This window comes from Gavia stellata, chromosome 14, assembly GCF_030936135.1.
Source record: "Gavia stellata isolate bGavSte3 chromosome 14, bGavSte3.hap2, whole genome shotgun sequence".
Classification (NCBI taxonomy): Eukaryota; Metazoa; Chordata; class Aves; order Gaviiformes; family Gaviidae; genus Gavia; species Gavia stellata.
Genome location: NC_082607.1, coordinates 19784244 through 19810304, shown reverse-complemented (window position 1 = coordinate 19810304; position 26061 = coordinate 19784244). Strand labels below are relative to the sequence as shown.

Here is a 26061-nt window from a genome sequence, read left to right as displayed (position 1 = left end):
GGGGTAAGAACACAAGAGCATTTCATTAGTATCCTTAGAGAATCCCCTGCTTTTATTTTTGAATGAGAATACAGTTCCTAAAGCTGCTGAACATTGTAGCCACCCTGGTAGGTGAACCATAGCCAAATAAGTATTGCTGTTGCAAGTAGTCTTTCACTTCACAGGCCTAGGGACAGATGGGTGTTATTCACACTATGTTCAGAGAGACCTGGAGCTGGTTCCTGTGTAGAAGATCCTGAGCTTGTGTCTACAGAAGCAAAATAAATGGGTACTAAATGAAACCTGCAGTTCAGTTTTGCAGGTGCAAAGTTGTTTATTACAGAAAGAATATTATAAAATATGTCATATTAAATGGAATAACCCATAAGGTGTGGGTAAATGAATGGAGTATGCAAGAATGGACAGAACAGCAAACGTCGAAATGTCTTAATGCCCTTAGGATCTGTTCTGCTGTCTCTCCTTAGGAAGGAAGGATCAAAAGGGGAGTTTGGAGCGAGGCAAAAGAATGAATGGAAGTATGAACAAATACTTTCAGTAATAAAGAGTAGATACATGTGGATAGTTCACCTTAAGGAAAGTTTACATTGTGCACCAGGCGTGTATTTGCATCATGAGTTTTGGGTTGCATGCAGAGGACTCATTGAGTCCCACCGCATAGGCCACAGCGGTGCATACATTCCCACCACGCAGCCTGACAGAGGTTATCTAATGGATTATAAAAAGGGGAACTCTGATATTGTCTGACGCAAGGACTAGGATGAGATTCCTACTCTCATGCCTATGCGGTTGGACAAAAGGAATGTTTCAAGGACAATAGCTTGAAAGCTTAAAAGACAGAGGAAGTCCTGCATGCTGTGCCTGGTTTCTAAAATCTGAAGGAAGTCTGGGACATCAGGACAAGAGCTTGCATTCTGGGACTATCCCAGAGCATCTTACCTGTCTATTTGGTGCAAGGTGCTCAGGTCATGTGTGCAAAAGGCAGATAGTTGAGGTACCAGGACCTGCAGAGCAGAGTTTGTCTTCCATATTTTCCCAGCTACTGATAGGTGAGCTAGCTAGATGAAAACTAGCTCAATTGTACTTTTATATGCTGCAGTTACATGGAGGCAATGGAGGATTCAAAACAAGGACTGAGTGCCCATATGTGTGGTAGCATTTTCAAAATTCTAGCAGATAACACTGAAAACATTCAACACGGATTTTGGGAGACACAGAAATCCAGGATAGGAACTGACCTTTAATGATTGGAACCAATGTCCTTGCATTGAAAAAATCCCTTATTTACTCCAGAACTGCTGTTTCTATCCATTGAAATGAATACGTACGCAATACCAACATGCAGTAGGATTCTATCTCTTTATCCCTTGTGGAAGCAATGTACTTTACCTTTCCAAAGCAAGAGCAGTTTAGGCTGGATATTCTGCTTACGCAGTCTGTTTTGTTACTATCCAGAGCAGAGCAGTAGAACCAACAAAGTGGTAATTACTTGCAACTCAGCCAGGGGTGGACTGAAGTTAATACGGTGGTCTGCATATCTCTGGGTGGTGCTGTCCAAGTATAGACAAAAAAACCCCATAAGTCCTGGTGAAACTCTTGGAAGGTCATGTGTGACACTGAGAGTTAAGCTTATACTGGACTGTTTATTTTCTTGGCATCTTGTTTTCCCCAGATGTGCAGTAGGAGATTGTATTTTTACTTTAAATTGCCTGATTAAAACATTCCTGAAACACTCATTTGGCATCCAGTCAAGCTCAGATGCTCAGTTCCTATCTTCACTGACCCCTGTGCTCAGAGACAATCTGCATGAGATAGTTTGCTCCTTTTGGTTTTGAAAGTTAAAGTCCCAGACTGAAAATGTTGGTGTGAAAAGTATCTCACAGGTAACTGAAATACACAGATTGATGAAGTGAAATGTAATGTGTACTCTTTTTCTTCAGGGCCCGATGGGAGTTCCAGGATTTCAAGGCATCAACGGGATCCCAGTAAGTTTGCATACGTAAATATAAATCACCAGAATGTTAGTCACAACCAAAAGCATGTAAGCGCAATGAGACTGTCCTAGCACATGCCCTAGTGTATCTTGCAAGTGCTTGCTTCTCTCTGGAGGGAAATGGCAGTGTTTGTTAGTCTACCTGGTGATCCCATGCTGTTTTGTAAGAGGTTTGGATCCTATTATGGGATGATAGGAAGTTGAGATGTATCAGGAAGTGAGCCTGAGTTACATGGGGATCCACTGCATCGTTGATAAGCTTTTCTTTCAGCACCATGTTCTCTCAACACCGTGTCTAGAAAACACTGTATCATAAAATCATAGACTTATGGAATTGAAAGGGACCTCAGACAGTCAAACAGGCATGATCAGCTGTGCTTCAGGCCATTTTTAGTATGTGTTTTCCTAACCAATTCTTAAAACCTTGTAATGCTGGAGACTCCAACTTATCTGTTAGAAAAGCTTTGCTAATGCTTAACTTCGGTCTCCGTCTTTCTTTCTGCAGTTTAAACCTCTTAGTTCTCATCTTACTCATAATGGACACAGAGAGCAGATTGTTCCCTTTTACTTTGTAGTAGTCGTCTTGTATGTGATAACTGTTATCAGGTCTCCCTCAATCTTCTTTTGCTATGATGCGAATGAAAACAGTGATGAGAGCTGAGGCTCTCCAGAGAATCCTTGCTTCTCCACTACATCCTAGTTCTGGTTTAGATCTGAGTCTTTCAGAAAACTAAGACAGGAAAGAGGTAATTGCTGCATTTTCCCAGGTGATAGGGGCAGGTAACCACTTTCACTGACCATCAGGAATTTTTTGTTTGTTTCGTTCATTCTTTAGAACTTGAACATTCTAGTGACAGATGTGTCCTTTACCATACAAAAAATGATGTGCCTAGAGCGTTTTGGCCAGCTTTCTTTTGCTTTGGTTTTCCCCAGTGATTTTTGCAAAGATGTCTTACAGACACTTTACCTCAGGGCAGTTTTAGCTGGGCCAGCTTTAGAAGTTGCCCCAAACTTCCTTGCTCTCTCTACACTATTTAGCTCATCCTGTGTTCTCCTTCTGGTATTAAAATTCTTTTTCTATTCTTGATGACATTTTTCCATCTTCTGTATCCTTGTGTCTTCAGACTATACTCATGCTCTTTCTCATCTTCCCTACTTCCTCAGCTGGCCAAGAGCTCCAACAGTTGAGCTGTGTTTTCTTACTTCCTATCAAAAACGGAATTGTTTTCATAGATTGGCTGAAAATGCACAGTTGGCCCTGTAAATGATCTTGCTTGATTCCAGTTCCTTCCTGGCCCTTGTCCTTCTCTCCCCCTCTGCTCATCCTTGCCTGTTTTCTCTCCTGCTCTGCTCCCTTGCTGCTATTTTTTTTTCCCACCAGCCAACTCTCTAGCTCTGAAGAGAACAAGCTGTTCCCATAATACTTAATTTAATTGAACACACTGTGGGAACATGCTGTTCTCAGGGTATTTTTTCAGATGAAGCTCTGGAGAAAGGGGATTCCCAACAATGAGGGGAGGCAGAGATACAGCAACAACCACTGCCAGGTAGTTGGCAGTGACAGGCGTTCCAAGGAGAGAGTAGGGGAGGTAGCTGAGAGGATTCAAAGCCTCCAGCATATGCAGATCTACTCTGTGTGCTTTACAGTATTCTGCAGGTGGGCGAATGGGAAAGAGGCAGATTTTGCTGCTCATGAGCAGCAAAGTGCTCACCACTGTGGCTCTTCTGTGCCACAACCGCAGGACAGAAAAAGCGGGAAGAAAAAACTAGTTCATACTGTTTACATTCTAGCCATTGAAATAAATACTTCCATTCCAAGGGGAAAATAGCAACCACCACTGCTTGAGAAAATATTTATACTTTTTCCAGTTGCACTTCAGGATAGGGAATAGCTTAGGTTTGTTGTGAAACTTATGAACACATGCACGTTATATAGATCTGCGAAATGCAGAGCAAAGGAGAGAGCATGCGTGTGCTGATACATGTTAGAGAGAAGTGAAAATATATTGCTCTCTCTGCATAAGAATTAACATCTAAGTATGAAGAGAGATTCTTTGTAGTATGCAGGTATGTTAGTGTGGGCAGGTATATTTTAGTCATGGCCAAAGGACTGCAAGGCTGTGATTCAGAGGGGAATCCCGCTATTGACCTTAAGAGAAGTGGTGTTCCACAGAGTTCCCTTGGGGAATGCTGGTGGCAGGTAAATCATGTTGTTGCAGCTGGCCTGACTAATCCCTTTAACCTAGTAAATACAGCAGCTACATGTGTTTATTGCTAGCCTTTCGTGTCACACTGTAGAAGAAACCCTCAAATCCTTAGCCCTACTCGGGAAGTTTGTTTTTTCCTATAGGACAAGATGGAAGGACACCTCTGGCAAAGGCTGGAACTCAAGCCAGGAGATGTATATAGCTTTTTGTGAACCGTCCAAGGAGTTGTAGAAGGAAATATTTCTATGAGAAGTGAGCTGTTGCCCATACCGTGAAAGCTAGAGCTACATGGAGTGGCAAAGTTCCCTATTTTGTGACCCTTCTAGAGGAAATGCAAGCACTTCGCCATGGCTGTAAAAAGGCCACTTTGCCGTAGCAATCCATGAAACTGCTTTTTCAATTAGTTTTGTGTTCATCCTTAATTGCATTTGTTTCCCTGCTTTTAAATATTTGTTGAGCTCTCCTGTTGGGATCATCTTTGTGCTGTTTGATTTAGAAGAGTCCCCTTGGGATCACAGTGTTAGTATACAAGCAAAAGTTGGATAAAGCAAGGGCCTACATGAACAGTTCAAGTTTCCTTATCTGTCTCACAGGAATGTCTTCTTTTGTGAGAACAGAGAGTACAAGTGATCTTCCCAGCCTGTGTTTTAACTCAGGTCTGTAAACTAGTCACCCTGCCGTGTATAAGTAAAGCCTGTAAAAGCCTTCTGCCGTAGTGAATTGGCACATCTGCCAAAACAGGAATTAGAGGAGGTGAGAGCAGTGAAACTATTAACCACCATTTTTCAGGTCAAAACAGCTCTTTAAACCAGTATTTTAAATCCCTGGGGAAAAGGTTCATTTAAGCCAGAACTTTACAACTCTCAGGGAAGTCAGTTGTGGGTGCTGAGTATCTCCTCAGGAAGGGTTCTTAAAACAAAGTAGTGTGAACTCTGGTAGCAGATAAACTAGAAAGTAGGAAATCCTGTGGATTTTTTTCCTAAAGCAAAAGAGACAGCATGTGTATGTGTGTGCTTGTGTGTCGGTCTGTGTCGTGCTTTGGCTCAGAACCACAAACATGGGTGCTATGCGATTAAGTGACAGGGCCACAGATTTATTTAATAGACATAAGAAATCACTGTGGTCAGCATACTTTATGTCCTCGCTTTGTGACCCCTTCTCACATATTAAGAGGATACCAAAATCCTTTGGGCCGCTTACAGACCATGTTGGTCCAACAGTTAGAAGATCTCACCCAAAGCCTTTCCCAAGATGTGAGGCCATCAGTCAGCTGCCTGCCATGGGCTGGCTCTTGGCCAGCACTAAAGGCTTAGCAGCTTGGCTCCCCGTTGTCGAGCTCTGAGGGGCAGATGTTGGCCGTTCAGCTTCACTAAACCCTGCAGCTGGTCACCTTATGTTGTAACCAGATACATGTGCACTTGTCCCACAGAGCTTCTGGGTTTGTTGATGCTGTAAACAAAGTGAAAGACCTGGTAGACATTGAGCGCTCTGGCCTCCCTCTGCGGTCACAACCTGTCCCATCAGAGACTTGTTGCTCTTGGCTATGACATCGCTCATGGATGGAAGAGGGTGGGTTGGCACTCATTTGTTCCAGCTTTGGGAACCAAATGAAATAATTGCTAAGAGACAAACATAACTGCCAATAAATCGGTGCTTCAGCCTTCTCCTGTCGCTTTACCACGGCCTGGCAAGTCCCTGCTTGTACACCGCATGTGGGTGTTTCGACAGACTTTAATCATCAGGGCAACTGGTACTATGTACGCTGTGGTGCCTGATGCTAATACTTTGGGATGACTTCATTCCATGTCCTGAGGCCTTGTTTAATCTCAAATTTATACTTGTCTGGGTGAGCTGCCTTGATCCTGTAGTGGAGACACACTTTACATTCATTCAGTTTGTGCCTTATTGATGGACAGAGAGCAGATCCAGGCTCTCTCTCTTTCTTTCCATTTTGTTGGCACAAATTGCAATGCAATTGTCAAATGAGCTGGACCAAGGAACTCATCTGGCTGAAAATTAACCCCATTAAGAAACAGAACAGTTATTGCTCTGTTGTGTTGGTTTCCTGCTCCGACTCGTCTATTCTGCCTGTGCTTATGCCAGCACAGGGAAGAGGTAGGTGTGAGTAAGCGTGAGTGTGCGATGGCCCTCCTGGCAGCAGCTGAGACCAGTGATCAGCTTGAGTATTTATGTAATTATGGCCTAAGTTGCTCTGCATCCTTGGGAAAGTCACTCGCTACTGTGTGCCCCCAGCTTCTCATCCGTAAAATGAAGATTATAGTATTCCCACATTTTTGCAAGGCATTTTAAGATCCTTAGATAAAAGGCTTTACATTACTGCAAAGTTCTCATTGCGTTTGGTCAGAGCATATGCTATTGGCTTGGACTGGGAGGATCTTTGGCAACACAAATGTGTTTTGTTTTAAGTGTCAGGCATGAAGGATTGTTAATGTTCTGCTTTATCTCCATTTTATCCATGTTTATTTTTTTTACTTTCCTAGTGTGAGTCATAACTTGTTTAATGCCATATCTTAAGGATGAATCTTTGGGATCAAACAAAAGTACTTTTGGGACTAGTCAAGATCAGGATGTACAAAGGGGAGGGAGAGAACTGTCAGTTACTGATACTATCTCCATAAGTTTCAGTTTTCTTCCTGCCACAAAACACTGCCTTTGAGTGCCACAGAACTCATTGCTATGAAAAGGAGGATAGAATAAGGAGCTACGTGATACCTGGGTAGTGTGATTGACGCTTCTGCCTTTCTGGTTTTTGCCTACACATACCCATATGACGCTGAAGAAGTAGTAACTGAAGTCTCAAACTTTGATCTCCTTTGCACCGGTACCATGCTGAGTAAACTCCAGTCAATTTAATAGAGCCATACAGGGCAAAAGATGTGTGAAATCAGAATTAGGTACAATTGTATTCTCCTCTGCTTGATTAATAATTGACCATTACCATTACTTTATTTTAAATGCTGTTAGTTTAATTAGGTCTTTCTCCCAGTTGCTTTGCCTAAGCTTTTAAGTTTAAGTTAAGAAAAGCTGTTTTGCTTGAGTGGCCTGATGCTGTAGCTGTAACATCTGTTGAACTATTAAAGGAAATCCACACTGGAGAGGAAGAGAAGCCACTGAAACTTTAAGCAGATTGGAATTATAAATGCTCAGTATTGTTGAGTCTGCCTCTGCCCTTGTTTTTACATGAGCAACTTCCATTCCTGGTGCCAGGTGCACCCTTGTGTGCTGTTCTACACTGTGTTATATGCCGTGTATTTCAGACTGCTCTGGGATGAGTATTGCCCATTTGGGACGTACTCATGCACGAGTTATGTACTTCAGAAAATTATCCCTTGGAGAAAAAGGTAATTAAATGAATGCAGCCAATGTTCTAGGATTTAAGCTTTGGGGAGGATAAACAATGCTGGCTGCGGAAGCTAATTCTGTTGCAGTCTGCCATACACTGAACTTGAGTGGGAGTTGTGCGTTTCTTTTGTTTTGTGTTGCCATTTGGAAGATATCAGTTTTCTGGGGACAGTATTACTAATAAAATAATGCATCCTGTCAGTCATCCTCTCTTTTTCCCCTTTACACAGGGTCACCCTGGACAATCCGGACCTAGAGGTCTGCCTGGCCTCGATGGCTGCAATGGTACCACTGGGAGTCCTGGCGTTCCTGGATCAGATGGGTTTCCTGGCCTACCTGGGCTGCCTGTACGTCCCAACTCGAGTATGGTGTTTTGTAGTCACTAAGCCAGGATTTGCTTTTCAGGCCCCTGTTGGGAAAGTAACCCCCAAGTACTTAGGAAGAACCTTAATAATCCTTAATAATCCAATGCTAATTTATTAGCGTTGTTAGAGCTCAGTATCATTTTCATATTGAAATTCCACTGTGAGAATAAAATGAAGATCCTGTGAATTCAGTATGCTCCCACACCAACTTATACCATTGTTACTGGCAGTATTCAAGCTAACGCAGAAGAAACCATGCTAAAGTTTTTAAGAACCATGAAGTGTCAAACATCTTCCACCTGGCACATTTCAAGTTAGTGGATGCTGATTCCAGAAAGGATGTGTAATCTATTCATCTGGACTCCCCTCTTACAGAGAGTGGTACTTGCAAGAGCACTTTTCCCTCTCTGCCTTTCAGGATGAAATGTCTTTGGAGATAGCCTTTTTTTTGCATTGGCTGTAGAGGAAGTGAAGGTATCTGGGTCATGCTCTACACTCTGTTTTAAGTGGGTAGGATTAGTTATAAGAACTCCACTCTTAGATGCTTTGGGGAATTACAGTCTTTTATAAAAGTACGTGGTTATTTTTGAAGTGTAAGCAAAAAATATTTGACAAATATTTGAATATTTGTTCACATTTGAAGCCTGATCTTACAAACACAGGTTGTGTGACTAATCGTACGTGTAATGGACCTCCTTTGTACATATACATGAAGAAGAGGAAGAAAATGCAGCGGGTGGATGTAAATAATGCCATTTGTTTCAGCATTTCCAAACTGTGCTAAGATATCTTTACATGTCATCCGGACTTGAAATTCATATGGTCTTGAAAAATACTGAAGCAATAAGATCAAATTTAGGTACTGCTTTCTAAAGTAACTGATTTACTCATACCTGCTGCTCAAATTTCTGTTTCGTAATGCTTGTAGGATTACATTTTTGGCAAGGAAAGCTGCTTGGATCAGCTAACTCCTCTCAAATTAAGTTGGCAATTAAATGAAATCACCTCAGATAAATTGGATGGGATGATCAAGATTAAAATAAATTGGTTAAATCTAGAATTATAATGGCAGCTCTTTCAGAAGATTCATGCAGTCTACCAGTTTCTTCTCTCATTGATTCTAAACAAAATTTGGTTATTTACAGTGTTAAACAAGAGATAAAATCATAGAATGGTTTGGGTTGGAAGCGACCTTAAAGATCATCTAGTTCCAACCCCCCTGCCACGGGCAGGGACACCTTCCACTAGACCAGGTTGCTCAAAGCCCCTTCCAACCTGGCCCTGAACACTTCCAGGGAGGGGAGGGACATCCACAGCTTCTCTGGGCAACCTGTTCCAGTGCCTCACCACCCTCATGGTGAAGAATTTCTTCCTTATATCTAATCTACATCTACACTCTTTCAGCTTAAAGCCATTACCCCTTGTCCTGTCACTACATGCCCTTGTAAAAAGTCCCTCTCCAGCATTCCTGTAGACCCCCTTCAGGTACGGGAAGGCTACAAGGTCTCCCCAGAGCCTTCTCTTCTCCAGGCTGAACAAGCCCAACTCTCTCAGCCTGCGTTCATAGCAGAGGTGCTCCAGCACTCTCATCATCTTCGTGGCTCTCTTCTGGACTTGCTCCAACAGGTCCATGTCCTTCTTATGCTGGGGACCCCAGAGCTGAACGCAGTACTCCAGGTGGGGTCTCACGAGAGCGGAGTAGAGGGGGAGACTCACCTCCCTCGACCTGCTGGCCATGCTTCTTTTGATGCAGCCCAGGATACTGTTGGCTTTCTGGGCTGTGAGTCGACATTGACGGCTCATATTCAGTTTTTCATCCACCAGTACCCCCAAGTCCTTCTCCACAGGGCTGATCGCAATACACTCATTGCCCAGCCTGAATCCATGTTTGGGATTGCCCTGACCCATGTGCAGGACCTTGCACTTGGCCTTGTTGAACTTCATGAGGTTCCCACAGCCCCAGCTCTCGAGCCTGTCCAGGTCCCTCTGCATGGCATCGATATGTATATGAACAGGAGGGTTACACCGTGTCAAACAGATTCAATTAGGATCTTAAAAGTTGTTCAAGGCCTAAAATAAAAGAGAAATCTAATATAAACAGGAAAATACCAAAGAAAAGGTTTGCAGAACCTTGTTTTTTTAAAGCTGCAGGAAGTCTAAAGTTCTCATAATACCACAGCTTCTTTGACAAAGCTGCAGTGGTACTTTTGCAGTTTACTGGAGCCAGGAGTTTGCCTTGTTCATTATGCTGAATATAAATTCTTTCAAAACTAAATCAGTATTTTTCCCAGAAATTTATTTTTGACTTTTTTTTTTCTTAATCAGGGTCGTCCTGGCCCAAAAGGCCTTAAAGGAGAACCTGTTTTTGCTCAAGGCGGTCTTAAAGGAATGAAGGTAAGACTTGGCATCACATTGGAGAAAATGCAGTACAAGAAACATACTGATGCCCTACAGGTTGCAGGGCTGATGCTGCAGGTTAGATTCCTCATGATGTTAGATGTGGGTATCCTGGGTATGTCTGAATGCAGAGCTGTGAAAAAGGCCGTATAATGACAACACAGAATACTCTCAGAAACTGTAATTGCTTGGTCTTTGCAGAGATCTTGTTCTTCCCGTACTGAGGTGCTGGGACATTGCTCATCCTGTTACTGTTCAGTGTAGTTGCTGGTCCTTCACTTGTCTCTGGAGAGCTAGCACCTTTCGTTTGTGGGGTTAAACCATGGATGTGAGGAATTTCTTGTAAGTTATCCTGACTTTTATGAGGCAGCGTATGTGTTTCCAGATGCAGATTTGATTTTTGCCCGAAGTACTAGGTTTGGAATAAATCTACAAAGGATTCAGTACCTCTTGTGGTACTGAATTCAGCAATATTTAGCAACCTCATGCTTCACTAAATACTGAAAATACTAAGAAATGTATTCTGTCATGTAAAGCCCCTCACACTGACTTCGTTGGTCAAAATAAAGAACTTTTCTAAAATTCTACCCACGTTATATGCACTCATAAGTTGGTAAAAGTTAAATAGATCTTTATTTATTTACTTCAATATTTATAGGAAATACAGATAATTTGATATAATAATTATATGCTTTTACATATTTTATAGTGGGTTTGCAATGAAAGTTTTTATAGTGTCTTTTCCAGTGTTTTTACAATTACTACAAATTTTTTTTCATTCCACTTTAGTTTCTCTTGTTACCCATAAATAAAATGGTTGTAGTTTCTCTGGAGTATTGGCATCTCTCCATTACCCAATTTAAATATGGAAGCACAGGTGTCAAAATATTTTCCCATTTACACTTGATCTAATATTAATTAACAGCAAATATTTCTATTTATAGAAAACTTAATGTTCCTTATAGTTTGTTGAAATAACATAGTGTAATTTTTACTCATGCATTTATAATTTTTAGGGAGAAAATGGTCTTCCTGGACTGGATGGAATTTCTGTAAGTTATTTAATTTGGGGAATAATGATTTTAAAGAATATTAAGTAGGTAATTTTTCTTGTATTGGTTCTCATGGACTTTTCAAATTACTGGGCCATGTATTTACATGTGTGATACTAGTAGCATGAGCAATTGCAGCTTTGTAATGGTATGAGTGAATCCACGTTATGGTAGAGAAAGTCAGATTTTTGCTATTATCTGTTCTAATTTTCCTTTTTAAAATCAAACTCCCTTCTACCATTGAACTCTGCAACTTTGATTTTCAAAATACATTCAATAATGTGAAATGGATTGTTACAATATTTAAGTTGGCATACTTAATTAGGAGATATTACTTAAAGTTTCCTGAGACTCACTTTGTCTTTGGTTGGGGTTTGAATGGGGTAAGTGCTACACATTCTGTATTTGTCCTATGTTCTTCTTATAGGGCCCAAAAGGTTTTCCAGGTCCAGTAGGTTCTGCAGGCCCTATAGGATTACCAGGTTTGCAGGTAAGAGACCTCAGCTTTTGCACTTGTTGATAGAACAGTTCAAAAAGTTACCAGTTTTGCCTTCTTGTCTGTGTTTGTGTTGTGACAACGAGCAGAAGTGTGTGTGCGTCTAAGAGGACTGAGCACAGCTGACTTCAGGCGTAGAATATTTAGATAGTTTAATCTAATCACAGGAGGGAAGGCTCCTCTCTGGAGCAGTGTTCAGAGCAACAGTCATGAATGAGGGCTCCAGCAAAGCCCTAGAGTGCTGTCTATGAACGCTCCGTTGTACTATTCTGAGCTCTTCCTCGTCTCGGGACTAGAAGGAATATACTGACCCCTGCATGTTTGGAGCCTTTGTCATCATGAAATATGCTTAAGAGTTGCTTTTTCAAATACTACAAGAGAGTTTCCGTTGGGCAGAGGTAAAAACGAAATATGTGTTTGCTTTTAAACTATGAACTATGTAGCTTTTAAATTGAAGTTTGCTTTTAACTGACCACAGTAGCAAAGAGCTATGCTGTCTGTTATAGATGTGAAGAATTGAAGATCATGTGTATCAGTTACTTTTGCTTTGGGGGCAAGAGATGAAAGTTCAGTTACCACTGCAGATTCCAGCATTGCTCCAATTGTGTGCATCCTAGTTAAGTCAAAAGAAATAAAATCTTGATCTTGTTCACATTTAGGGTCCAATGGGTCCCCCTGGGCCACCAGGTCCAAAAGTAAGTACCTACCTTTCCTGTCTTCTTTCTACACCTGATTGTTGACTTTTTTAACAGTGCTGTGGGCCTAGATGATGGTGATGCTCTTGTTGCTGTTGTTTTGTTATTCATTCATTGGTTTTTTTTCCTCTCCTAGGGTAACATGGGATTAGGCTTTCAAGGAGAGAAAGGAGAAAAGGTAGGTGAAACTTGTTCTGTTATAGAAAGAGCATAAAGTAATAATCTAGCATTCCATCATAGCTTGATCCTCTAGAAAAGTGGCTAGATTCTAGCATTTTCTTCTTTTCCTTTTTCTTTTCTTCTCTTGGACTGATTGAAAGTCCAAGTACTGAAGAGTGTTGCTGGTTCCTTATCTGTTGGTAGACAAGAAAAGGATGGGAGCTTTTTTGGATGAAGGGGGGGAAGGGGAAGATCTCAGTTCAGCGCAGTATTTTCATGGTTGTCGAGACATGACGTCCTTATACATCTTTTGAATCTCTGTCTTTCAGTTTCTTTGGACCCTCACCTCTTGTATTGAATTATTCTACTGACGTCATTCTCTTTGGCTTCCATAATATTATTGGGGTCAACTGATGTGTAATTTATAGTCTCGCTATCCTAAATGGGTGTCCTCCAGTCTGTGTGAGAATTTACACTGGCATAATGGGGCTTGTCAAAGTTCTCATTTTGGAACTTGATTCTGCTACTGTTAAAATCGGTTCTCAGCATTCTACATTTCTAATTGTTTCTTGTCATCTTTTCTTTCATATTTGTCCCCAAAGTTTTTCTGCAGTGTTTTCCTGTTGATTCAAAAGCTGAGCCTTTTTTTTCTTGCTGTGTTTTATATCCACAACTCTTTTGAAACAGATTTAATGGATTTTGTTCATCTTAATTTTCAGTCTGATCTTTTGATTTCCATAACCAAACTCCAGTGCCAGCGTTCAGCCACATAGATATTATGGACGTGGGATATAATTAGAATGGCTTTTTTCTGATTCGCAAGCCACTTTCATAGGAAATCAAACATGTTCTGCCTATGTTAATAGCTTCCTCTTTCGCCAACAGGGCGATGTAGGGCTGCCTGGCCCTCCAGGTCCCCCACCATCCACTGGAATACTGGAATTCATGGGATTTCCAAAAGGGAAGCAAGGAGAAAAGGTCTGTATATTCAGTTTACACCGCCACCATGCTCCTTCATTCAACGCTGAATGAAATTACTGGACAGTGAGGGCTGTTATATTTCCAAATCAAAATAATTTTCTGTACTAGTTTTATCTGTCAGATGGCTATTAAATAAAAATATTCTTAGCTTAGAGCATTGTGGACCACTGGAGAATGCATACCTCTGAGAAGGAGAAATCTGAAAGCTATTTAAAGGTTTTCATCATTAATCCTAAAAATAAATGAACTCTAATTTGTTTCTGTTGGATCTGTGAAATTGTGTCAACTGAAGGAAAAAAACCAAATCCATTCAGAAAAATAAATAAAAAGCTCCAGCTCTTTTGCTTTGGCTATGATGCACGCTACTCTGAAATAATCAGATTTCTCTCCTTTACTTTGTTATCCTGGCATTGAATGCGATACATATTTAGCTCATCAGTGTTTTTATAAAATCTGTATGGATCTTGAGTTAAAGATTCTCTATACACATGAAATTTAGGCATACTGAATTAATCTGGGACCTATACAGGCTGGTTTAGGAGCCCAGTCTCAGCTTGCCTAAACCCCTGCATAAGTCATGAGAGATGTTGTCTTACTTGGTGGAGTTACATTAGCGTGAGGTGAGTTTCAAACAAACGCCATTCCTTTTGGCTCACTCTTGAATTTGTAAGCAGGATTGTGAAGACATTATGCTACCTCATCATGTGTTATTTTGCTGCTTTCTATGAAGTACTGTGTATGTTCCAATTCCCTAGATGACAATACAAAATGCTTCTAGTTTGACTTCTAGCTGTAGAGGACAGTAGAACAACAGTTCCCAAGTAGTGGTCTTTGAAGCCATGAGAAGCGGTCACAGACAATCTGTTGCATGCACTGGCACTGTGCTAAGAGACACTGTATCTGGCACATGATGACACAAATCAAGTATACTTGATGACAAACAAATTTCAAGGCCTTACTTTAGGAGTCAGGAGCATGATGGGTGGATTGGGGAAAGTCTAGCTTTCACGGGCACAGTGATTTATTGTGTTTACCTCTTCCCCTTGTCAGGGTGAGCCAGGCCCTCAAGGACTCCCTGGAGACAAAGGATTGCCTGGTGTGCCGGTAAGGACAGAGGAGAGTTTTTAATACATGCCTAATACGGGTTAGATGGTTCAACACCCTTTGAATAGCTCACAAGGTCTCTACAGGAGTTTCTAGGCACCAGAGTACTTTGAAAATCTCATTAAAATGTCCACAAGACTTTTTGAAGAGTGTAACTGTAATCTGAGAGGTTTTTGTCCTGAAGATACAAAGATGATAATGCTGTCCTACTATAGATGTTACAGAGCAGCCATCATTTCAGTACATGCAGTCTGCAGTTTGCACAAGAGACCTGCAAGTAGATATACCGTTTACATGGCCGCTTGATGGCAGTGTTTCTTGATGTCCCACAGAGCTAGGCATATTTAAAAAAAAATCCTATTTTTTTTCCTTTAATTATGTCTAAGCATATTTTTTTGTTATTTTACTTTGAAGTTGTAAAGCACATGCAGATCTTTATGTCTGTCTATATATATCCAGTTTTAAAATGGTCTGTTTAACATTAGTGGTCATAAACTCAGGAATGTGTAGCATCTTCTCTGTATGAATCAAGAACAACAATTCCAGAGAGCTATTTCCTAGCTTATAACCTTTTGTAAACACAAGTTATTTTAATAAGTTTAGGGAATAAATATTTTGTGGAGCTTCTGACTAATAAGATAAATTGTTTGCCAGTTTCTTCAACATACAGATGTTCTAGCAGAAAGACGTGCAAGAAAAACCTGTACATGAAGCACAGTTTGTTATTAGCCTTTCTGGACATGTTCCATTATGTGCGTGTTTAGCTTTATGCATCACAAGAGGCCCATTGAAGCTGGTGGGGTTGAACATATGAAGTATGTACAACCATAAGATATTTCAAGACTGAAGCCTGAAAATTGCTTAACTACTGTAACTCTCACTGAAATTAAATCCTGGTGTTCTGTCTCTGGATTTGATACTTCTTGCTGACTGGGAAAACCACCAAACATTTCCAAATGTTGAGCGTGAAAATGCTAGGTTTTTGTCATTCTTAGGCCTTAGAAATGAAAAAGGGTGCTCTGAGCACTCCCTTGAGCTGCTGCTAAGAAATGAGATTTGAAATAATTTCTAAACGTAGAATCAATGCAGAGTAGCAGTGGCAGGACGTTGCTGTTTATAGCATGGGATTACTTGCATTTGCTACTGAGAGATGTACCATGGTTTAAATGGATGGGAGTCATGGGGAATGAAGAAGATAATGTACTGCATGTACTGCCAAGTCTGGCTGACACAGGTTTTCTTTCTGGGGCAAAAGAGTCTCAGCAGAAACAGTCAGTTCTCTTTGTCTCTCTGTTGTACTGTTTATATTAATAGATGGGTTTGTGCTCATTTTGTGTTAGGGCTGTGCTATTCAATTCCAAACAGATCACATATTTAATGTTGACATTTTTCCTCAGGGCTTTGAAGGTGTTGGAGAAAAAGGAGAAAAAGGTGTGCCTGGCTTACCGGGTGGCAGGGTAGGTAACTTTACAAAGTCCTTAAACGCCTGTTCTCAAGCACATGAAGTGGGCCATTCATCAACAGAAGCATTCCCAAAGCATGTAGGAGTCTCAGACATAGGACTGTGTACCATAGTAGCTAGTGCCATACAACAACAGAACCAATAAATAGTTCTTATCTCAGTGAAGTCTCAGATTAAAGGTGAGATGAAAGATGTATGCAGACAAAGCAGTCCAAGAAAACCATATGGAAGTATTTAGTGAAGGTCTTGATACCGCAGGGCCTGTGTTTTTTCCAGTTTTTTTGAAAGCTTCACAGAAAAGGAAGTTTGCGGGAGGTCCAAATGCAGATAATAAAGAGGCCTTGCAGAGTCTTTAGGGAGCTCTTAACCAGTGCCAGAACTAGCCATGAGAGAACACGGATAGATAGTTGGGGAAGAAATGGGCAAGCTGGCAACGGATGTTGGTCTAACTAGTCAATGAATATGGGAGTTAACAGCATGCTCAATCACATGCCCGCCACAGATTCTTCAAACCACCATAACCCTGCAGAGATGTGCTTGAACACAACAGGAAGACCAAGGCATTCTGTTCTGCATGTGCAGAATAAATCGTCAAGATAGAAAGTCTTGATTGCATTAAGTTTCATGGCTTTACAATTACAAACTACCTACCTAACTTCCTAGTAAGTTGAGACACCATGACTTACTTAACTTGAACTGCTGATTAGAAAGGCAACGGCTAAAGAAGATAAGACTTCTTTTATCAGTTATTCTGCTGAATTCCTTCAATTATGATTGTTAATATTTGGAAGATATGGAAAATCAGTGGTAGCTTCTCCTTTTGAAAGTTTTACCTTTTCATTCTTTGGTGCTGAGGTATTTGGAGCCTGATACAGTAAGACCAGACTGAGATGGAGCCTTTGAAAGTCAATGTTTTTTTGCTGTTCTAGGGTCTTTTGGGACTGGATGGATCTGATGGGATTCCAGGGAGAAAGGTGAAATTTCTTTTTTTTTTTTTTTTTTTACTGTACTTACCATTACAGAAGCCGTCTAACTGCTTAAGATCTACTGACTATACCTTATCTAGTGGCTCCAAGTTCTCTGACAGATGAATGCACCTGACTTATTAAACTAGTGAGAGCTAACTGGAAAGTCCATGTAAAACTCTAGATCCCATTAACTGTCTCTCTAGTTATCCCTATGTATTCAGAGGACCACCTCCACAGATTGGAAATTGTACATTCCCTCCTGGAACAATCAACTCTCCCACTTTTCCCCTTTTGGGGGTGGAGATGCCCAGGTGATCAAGTGGCTGAAAACATGTTAAAGCACTTCCACTTGCAGATGCAGCAGTGGAAGTTGTTCAAGAAAGCAACTTTCAGAAATACAATGTTCATTTTGCAGCCTGGAATTCAGTCATTTTCTTGTATATGTTGTTTTATGTATGTCCTTTTCAAGATATACTGAAGGTGATGGTATCTCCAGCATAATCTAATTCATATCTATGTGTTAAAATGATATGATTAAAAACAAGCCCTTTATGACAAGTTTCTCAACAATACTGTGTATGACCTATATTGGGGCCTACAGCTGTCCAAGACTTCAGAATCACAGGCAAGGTTTAAAGTTAAGGTTTCCTGCTCCAGAGCTCTTGGAATATCCCATTTTGTCTGCAGTGGCAGTGGGATTTGCAATCCATACTGGGCCAGGTTGAATATGTTACCCAACAGAGAACAGCAGATCACTTCTGTGTAGGTTTCCGGTCACACACCCGGAAGGGGAATTTTGATGTCCCTGAGAATGCCACCAGGAAATGGAGAGCTGGATCTCCCAGTGGCATTTTAAATGCTTTGGTGCCAATAATTTGTTGGAGGGGAAAGAGAGTGGAGGGGAAAGTGGGGGGGACAAGGAAAATAATGCCCTAGACTCCTTACTCTACAAGCTTTTCTACGGTTCTGTGAGAACTCCAAGGTGTCCTCCTGATTTGGACACCCTCATGCCTGCTCACAAGTTCTCACCATCTTTACAGCACAAGGAGGCCTAAAGGAGCTCTGGTATTTTGTGATTGCTGAGAAATTGATGCCATCAGTTTTCTCTTTCTTTATTTGTTCTGCAAATGTTTGGTAGGACAATGAATTGGGTTTGTGATTCAAATCCAAGCACTGCGGATGTCTCAGCTAACAAATAATGCCACTGTCTTATTGTCTCACTGTATAACAATGTTCCCCTGTGTGACTTTGCAGGGTCATCCAGGTATTCCAGGCTATCCAGGACTGGATGGAATTGAAGGCATGAAGGTAACTTCTCACATGAAAATACTAAAGCATTGCTTTTTAAAAGATATTTGCATGAATAAATAAGTGTCGTTGCCCCAGTCAAATCTCCTCTTTACTTCTGTATCACTGTAATTTTCAGTATGTTTCAGTTCCTCATTTACTTTATTGTTAAGGATAAAAATGAATGGTTGCTGAACTATGAACACTCGGCTATTTTAATACCTTTACAATGTTCATTCATGTAACTTCATGACTTACAATTGTAGATGTAGTCTCTCTGGTCTCCTTTGTCCCAACACCAATGCCATATTTGCTGGACAATTAAGGCAAAATTAGATGGAAGTAAGTGGATGTTAAGATAGTTGCCAAGGCTATCTTAAGTCTTAGGTCACAGATTTACAAGTATTGACAAGCCTGCAAAGAACATGTTCAATTTCTCGTGCTGGAGATAGGCAACGCATAGCAGACGTTTTCTGGGTATCTCACAACTTGGGCAGTCAGACATCTGGAAACTGAGTGGAAAATGGTTGGATAGTAGTTTGCTATGAAAAACACTTATCTGCCACCAAGATTGGTATATGGTTGGCAGACATGTGCAATGCAAGTACCGAAGGGCTTTTTTGTGCAGAGCACATGGAATAGTAGTAGTAGAGGTTTATGCACAGAGGAGTGTTACTGGAATGAAGCAACGAGCACTGCCTTGGCTCACTGCATGGTATTTATATTATAAATATGATGGCAATTTGGACAACAGACAGATTTTGTACTTGCTATTTCAAAGAGGATTTGATACTGCATTAGAGTGAGAGGAAGGAATGATATTGCAGTTTGTCACAACTTGCTTGTTCCACCTGGGTGATTTTATGGAGGAATCCATTTTCCTGGTAGCTCCTGCTCCTATTATTGAAATTCAGGATTCCAAGGCAACAGATAGCTGCAGTGATGAATGCTTTTAAAAATGGGTATGTTCATAGCAGCTCTCTTGCTTTTACTGCAAGGTGAACAAATACGATCTACTTGTTATTGGTCAATATGCTGATATGATAACTGGTCTCCAGTACCCATGGTATATGCATGTCCGTGCTTCCTATTGAGGTAACGGGATGCCTTCAGAGGATAGCTGGATAGTAGCAAACACTTTATCTGAAGCAGCCATCAGTTTCATCAGACACGAAGTAGGTACGTCAGGACAGCAGGTGATTGTGAATAGCAGAACAAAGTGAATTCTTCACCAAGACAAAGAATGATGGTTTGTCAGAGAATGACCACAGACATTGCTACCTCAATACAGTCTGTTTCCTGACAACCAGTCTTCCCCTCCATCAGCTGTCTGAACCTGGTGTGAATCTGTTTTCTTCTACAGGGTGAATTAGGTGACATCGGTCCCCCAGGCCCTCCTATCGTTATTGACAGGGAAGGTGTAGTCATTTCAGGTACACATTTCCGTTTTTGTTTGGAACTCTTCTAAAGGACTTTTTCTGATCCAGCTTTCCTTCTTACACAATGTCGAAAAGTGGTAAAATATAGTATTGGGTCTAACCCATCCCTTGTTATTTTTTCCTTCATTTCTGTATTGTTGCCATATAGATATGTTTGGTCCCATGTTTATAACTTCAGAGTTTACAGTAAACCTTTCATCCCCACATTGCAGAATGATATGTTTCAAGGCAGAATGAAATTTAGTGCCTGGGAGGCCGACTGTGTGTGAGCACGGGGAAGTGCTATGTGTCTACCTGTGTGTCTTTCTTCAGTGTACTAAGGAAAAATGGTTTCCTTGTGTTGCCTGGAAATGGGTGCTCTGAATGTCATTCTGCTATTTTTTGTTGTTCAATGTGGTAAGAATGTTGTTGAGAAAATGAGCTTAATTAACACCACAGCTGAATGAGGCCTGGATGCAAACAGTCTCTGAAGCTATAAAGGTAAGGGGACAAATTGTATGAGCTCTCCTATTCTTCCTCCTTCACGTGCAGTCAAATTTGAAACAACCTCTGACAGGTCAGGAGGAATTTTTCCTATTATTGTTAACTTTGACTAACAGGCTTTCTGCTAATGGCTTTGCAACCTTTGCTGTCAAGGAGATCAGTGGCTACCGGGGTAGTTCACTGAACAGAGTCTTTCAGCAGAAATTCTCATGAGATTTTCCTCCTTCTTTTTCTGTATTTGTCTAATAGGTGCCCCGGGTGACCCTGGAAACCCAGGAATACCTGGTCCTCCAGGAGATGAAGGGATCAGTGGTTTACCAGGCCTTCCAGGAGCTCCAGGGTTTCCAGGCCTGGAGAGAGGTAAAGCAGCTGCTAACGGTGCCCTTAGCTGGCTGTTTCCTGTGTTTGCTGCTGAGAAGACTCTGGGTAGTGGCCCGGAGATGGTGAAGGTACTGGAGTAAGCCTCTCCCTACTCCTTCAGCTGGCTGATTTGCAGACTGCTGTATGAGACATAGGAGGCAGGGATGACATACAGGGAAACCAAATATGTTGACTTGGATGGGAGCAGAATTAGTCCCACAATGATTACAGCCCATGTAAGTCTTCATGTGTGAATATTTGCTGTAGCAGTGTACACAGGAGGTTGGTGATTTGATTTCCATTTTGAATAAGCTGATTGGCAGAACCTTTCCTACATTTTAAATAATAGCAACTTTTTTTGAAAATTATTTTTTTAATGACTTTTCATATTTGCAATTGAGAGCTAACAGATCGGCTAGATAAACCCACTGTAGGTGAAACCCATTTGTCCCATCAAAGATCTCACTTGAAAGTTTCTGTTTCACTTGAATGTCGTCTGTGAAGTCCTGGCTTGCAATGATCCATAAACTAGGAACTACTAAGGAAATTATCTCACTCAAAGGAAATCAGAAAATAAATAAATGGCAGTCTTGCATAGTTAATTGTCTAACCTATCAGTGGAACTTAAATGCAGCCCTGTGAAGTTTATTGGATGACTAAAGGAGTGTGCAAATGGGAGCCAGTTGGTGCCTCCCATTAGTAAGTTTTCCTTTGTGTGCAATTATAAATTGTTCTGTGCTAACGTGGATGCGGTTCAGGGCACAACAGTAATTTTCATAACATTAAAAATACTAGAATGTGTTTGCTGCTGGCGAGCTGCTCAGTGTGTGTCATTGTTGTCTAGATGGAATGGGCCCTGGAGGGTCTCCAGGTATTCCAGGTGTGAAGGGTGAAGTGGGAGAACCAGGAAGAGCAACAATTGGATTACCAGGAACTCCCGGCAGCGATGGTTTACCAGGTCTGCCAGGAGCACCAGGATTGCCTGGTTCACCACGTATGTATATTTTTTAACATCTATTTTTATGTTGGATTCAGAGTGAAACAAGACAAATAATCATTTATATATTTATTTCTTTGTCAGTGAGGATTATTCATGTGTAAATCTTAAATGTTTGGTTGACACCTCATTGTGATTGTAACTCACAACCTTAAAGATACATATCAGCAGCCACCCCTCTGAAGTAAGAAAATACAGCTAATTATTGTTAGAGTGGTAGCCTGAGAGACTGAAGCACCAAGTTGTGTAGACACAATTTATGGCACAGAGGACTTTGAAGTTCTAGGCTAGTCTCCTGCTGGTTTAGATAAAGAATAGACCATGACCTTATGAGCACCTGGGGTAAATGTCAGTCTTGTGAGTAGGTGTTTTGGGTACCAGGAGTCAGCTAGGATGCCTGAAGAGACAGTTTTCAGACCTAAGGAGATGTGATTTTATTTTTACATGTTCGTTTCTGTGGATGCCTTGATTGGATTAATTAAGCATTGCTTTGTTTTCCCCAGAAATTGAGTATTGCATGAAAAGGGTTGATTTTACACAAACCTTGTGTTTTACCGCTCTGCCATAAACCAAGTTCAGACAGCCTGTTTTATTTTTGACAGCCAACCTTTCAAAACAGGGCACGCTCCAGTGATGGAGCCAATGAGCATGGTCTGATGAAATGATTTTCTCTCAGGAAGAAATAAGTGCTCTCTTATCAATAACTGTTTGCTAGTCAAATCCAGCTCATTTTTCTGCAGAGTCTGTAAAGCTCTTGTAGCTGTGTTTAGCTGATGGTTGCAGTTTGTTTCCATGGAACATCAGACGGGTGCTGGTCAGCACTCCATCTTACTGTTGTCACTGAGGGGAAAGCTTTTTAGACACAGTAGGTTTAGCTTATGTTAGATCACTTTCCACTGTTGTTTCTGTCAGCTCATGTTTCATTCTATTCAGCATATAAAGAGATGTAGAAAATAATCCTGCAGTTATAAAGTGAGGGACAGGGAAAGTCCCCTTAACCGTTTTGCCATTTAGTCTCTTTCCTGAGCTGCAGCAACTTAATGAGAAGTCGAGGAGCTCTGCAGAAGGCAGGTAGCCCCGGGGATGACTACCATGCCAGCAGCAGGGACACTGCTCATATATGATTGCTTCTGTGCCAACAAGAAGGGCAATAGCCAGTCATCACAATCACCAGTACATTGATTTATGCCTTCAACGTCTATCCATATGAGTCTCAGCTTCTCCCAGAGCTGTAAAGGCACATCTACCAGGAACCAAGTAATTTGCCCTTCTTTATACAACCTGTTCACAGTTTGGTTGGTTCTTCAGCCAACTGTTAAGTATTTGAAAAAGTGCAATGGTAGAGGAGTAGAGGAATGAAACTCTGTTGCATCCACATTCTGAAAGCTGTTGGTTTTCTGTATGAGAAGGTAGAAGCAATCATATGGCAGAGGACTGCAGCCCGTGATACCAAGTTCCATCTCCTTGTGTAACTTCCACAGTTGAAGTTTGATCCGGTGCCATTTCTGTCAGTTGCATAACTGACATTGTGAGTAATTAATGGGCTGGAAATCTAGCCTTCTCATGGCTTTTGCTTGCCTTCTTTCCGCATATAGGCCCTTCATTCCCCCCCGACACGATCCTCGATGGAAGGGCTGGGCCCCCAGGGGAGCCTGGACAAAGAGGGCTGCCAGGAGCTTTGGGTCCAAAGGGGTACAAAGGTAATTGACTCTTGTTTTGGGAGAGCCTTTTAGCAGTCATTGGGCCTCAGAAAGATATTTACACATGGTTAATATCATAAGGGATGAGGTGGAAGTCTCTTTATGACAAATCACAGGAGGTTGAGATGGGTTAAAGGAGCCAACAGCCTTTACAATTTAGAGAGAGTTGTGCCCAGCACTGCCAGCAAAATCCTATTTCCTACTTCTTATTCTGCTCAGGAATATAAGCAGATAAACATCTCAGACCCAGAAAATTAGCTAAGTAAGCTATACTTTAAAGCAATAGGACATAATGAGACTTAGAAATAAAATCTTGTTCACTGCTTTTTGCAATATAGGCTGGAAATGACAGAGAAACTTAATTTTATTCTCCTCTGTGCTAAATATGATGAGAATTTGGGTCTTAGTGTGTGACAGAACCAGCGGCAAAAGCCACGATGATGCAGACATCACTGTGCTTTGTAATTGTTTGGATCCATGGCCAGTTACGATTTAGGGAAATATAAAAATATCCAGCTGACGGTCATTGTAACCTGCTGTGAGTGGGAGTATGGATTTGCTTTCTCTGACATATAACTATCTCTTTAAAAAACCACAAGACTTCTGTCCTAAAACTCTCCTAAAACCATCTGGTTAGGAGAGTATAAACCTTTGGGAAGAGGTCAAGAAGTGCTGAGGTTCATGCTGCACATGGTAATTTGGTGATGGGCATTGCATAGATATTAACCTGGACAAAACCTGAGCTCCACTTGCTTGACACTGGGATCACCTGAGCAGAGTAAGCACAAAATCAAATCATATGAGAATGGTTTTGTCCTAATTGAATCAAATACTGATTTTGGAGCTCTTGCAACTGAAAAGGGTCTTTGTCCAAATGAAACTGAGTTTGCAGTGTTGACTGTATTTTTCAGGAGAGGCAGGTGATTGTGCTTGTGATGGAGGAGTTACAAGAGCTGGTCCAAAAGGCATCTCAGGTCCACCAGGTCCGTCGGGAAGCCCTGGTGTGCCTGGGATTAAGGGCATTGGTGGAGACCCAGGCACTGTAGGCGCACCAGGACTGCGAGGCCCTCCGGTAAGGCAGGAAGAGTTTATATTGGTTGTCATGAATTAAAGGCGAAAAAGTGCCCATGTGCAATTGCTGGTGTTGATTATAGTGAAAGCAGAACACATTTTGCATAATTTCTTCTACTTGTTTGGATTAAAAAAAAAAAAGGCAACCCACAAACTGATCTGTGAAAAGAAGCTGAAAGTTGAGAAATTATCACCTATAAAAAAATGGGAGAAAAAATGGTTCTTAAGCTCTGAGAACTGCATGTTTAGCAGTCAAGAGAAAAACAGTAACAATTATTCATCCAAGGGCTTCTTGGCCGTAGGCGTACATGGATTAGACCCAGGGTTCTTCCTAAGTGAGGGCGGGCTGGGGAAGCAGATAGACATCTGCATGGAGACAAGACCTGCAAAATTGAATGGTGAGATCTTTCCACATCATTGCTCATAGCTATAAAAACTATGTGCTATAGATGCAGTCTCCTTCTCAACTGCTGTATGCTAAATACATTAGTGAGAGTTGAGCTGTGTTTTTTATGAAACAGCAACCATAACAAACAGGATTTTCCAAAGTGCTGAGCATTGCTTATTGGCAGCATTTACTTTTGAAAATCATCGTTCATAAAGATACCAGTCTTTTGTCTTCAGAGTGTCTTTATCAGTGTCAGTAAATGCAGCACACCAAGTAAACAGGGAAGAAGATTCAATGCTTGGGCCCTGTTCTGTCATGAGCGATGTAATCTTCCCAGATGCCATCCAAGATTGCTGTCACTATAGTGCTATAGACCACAGTTTGGCTTGCCACTGTAAAGCTGCAGTGACTTGATTGAAACATTTGGAAAGAATCAAACCTCCTCTTTTTGTTTTCTTTTAGTGTAATGTATACAATAGAGGAAACCCTTTGGAGATTCTTTCTGGCTCCAGTCATTGCGTCCTGTCCTCATACATTTTTAAGAGGCAAAGCCTTTTCTCTGCATGTTCATATTCCTGGTTTTTTTATCTTTTGGTCTGTAGGCTTTGGCTGGTCAGCAAGGTCTTCCAGGCCTTAAGGGAGAAAAAGGGGATTCATCCTATGCAACAGGCAGAGGTGCTCGTGGGGACCGTGGTGCGACAGCACCCAGAGGACCTTCAGGCATCCCAGGAACCCCTGGCAGGGATGGACTTCCAGGCTTGCCAGGCCCACCAGGCCCTCCAGTAAGTTCAGATTAATTTAGCAGCAGTGCTTCAGAATTGGAATAAGGAGCAGAGACAATAGAAAATCCTGGCTTACTAGTCCTGATTAGCCCTGTGGTAAGTCTCCAAATACATAAAAAATTCACAGTCCCTGAGCACGAATTTGTCTTGGTCAGGATTAATAACTGGCACTCATTATGCCTCTGGCTACCCAGTCAGAAGATAAACTTCCAGTAGTGGGGTAGGCCCTAATGCTGTTTTATGTTGTGTGCTGAAAGATAAATCACACTGTAGGCATAATTATGAGTCAAATCTTGGAAAAGAAAAACCACGCCA

At 41.3% G+C, this 26061-nt stretch overlaps 1 protein-coding gene across 1 annotated transcript in view; it reads left to right on the top strand.

Moving 5' to 3' along the window:
* Positions 1–1937: 1937 nt before the first annotated feature.
* The window catches only part of COL4A6 (collagen type IV alpha 6 chain), a 46554-nt gene continuing 22430 nt past the window's right edge, over positions 1938–26061 (top strand). Inside the window, exons 1-18 of the mRNA XM_059824270.1 lie at positions 1938–1982; positions 7791–7907; positions 10251–10319; positions 11339–11374; positions 11802–11864; positions 12530–12565; positions 12702–12743; positions 13610–13702; positions 14756–14809; positions 16207–16266; positions 17201–17245; positions 18494–18547; positions 19890–19959; positions 20698–20808; positions 21653–21802; positions 23401–23505; positions 24417–24577; positions 25567–25746. Of these exons, the coding sequence (XP_059680253.1) occupies positions 1944–1982; positions 7791–7907; positions 10251–10319; positions 11339–11374; positions 11802–11864; positions 12530–12565; positions 12702–12743; positions 13610–13702; positions 14756–14809; positions 16207–16266; positions 17201–17245; positions 18494–18547; positions 19890–19959; positions 20698–20808; positions 21653–21802; positions 23401–23505; positions 24417–24577; positions 25567–25746 (1485 nt within the window). The 5' untranslated portion in view covers positions 1938–1943. The remainder of the gene's footprint in view (positions 1983–7790; positions 7908–10250; positions 10320–11338; positions 11375–11801; positions 11865–12529; positions 12566–12701; positions 12744–13609; positions 13703–14755; positions 14810–16206; positions 16267–17200; positions 17246–18493; positions 18548–19889; positions 19960–20697; positions 20809–21652; positions 21803–23400; positions 23506–24416; positions 24578–25566; positions 25747–26061) is intronic.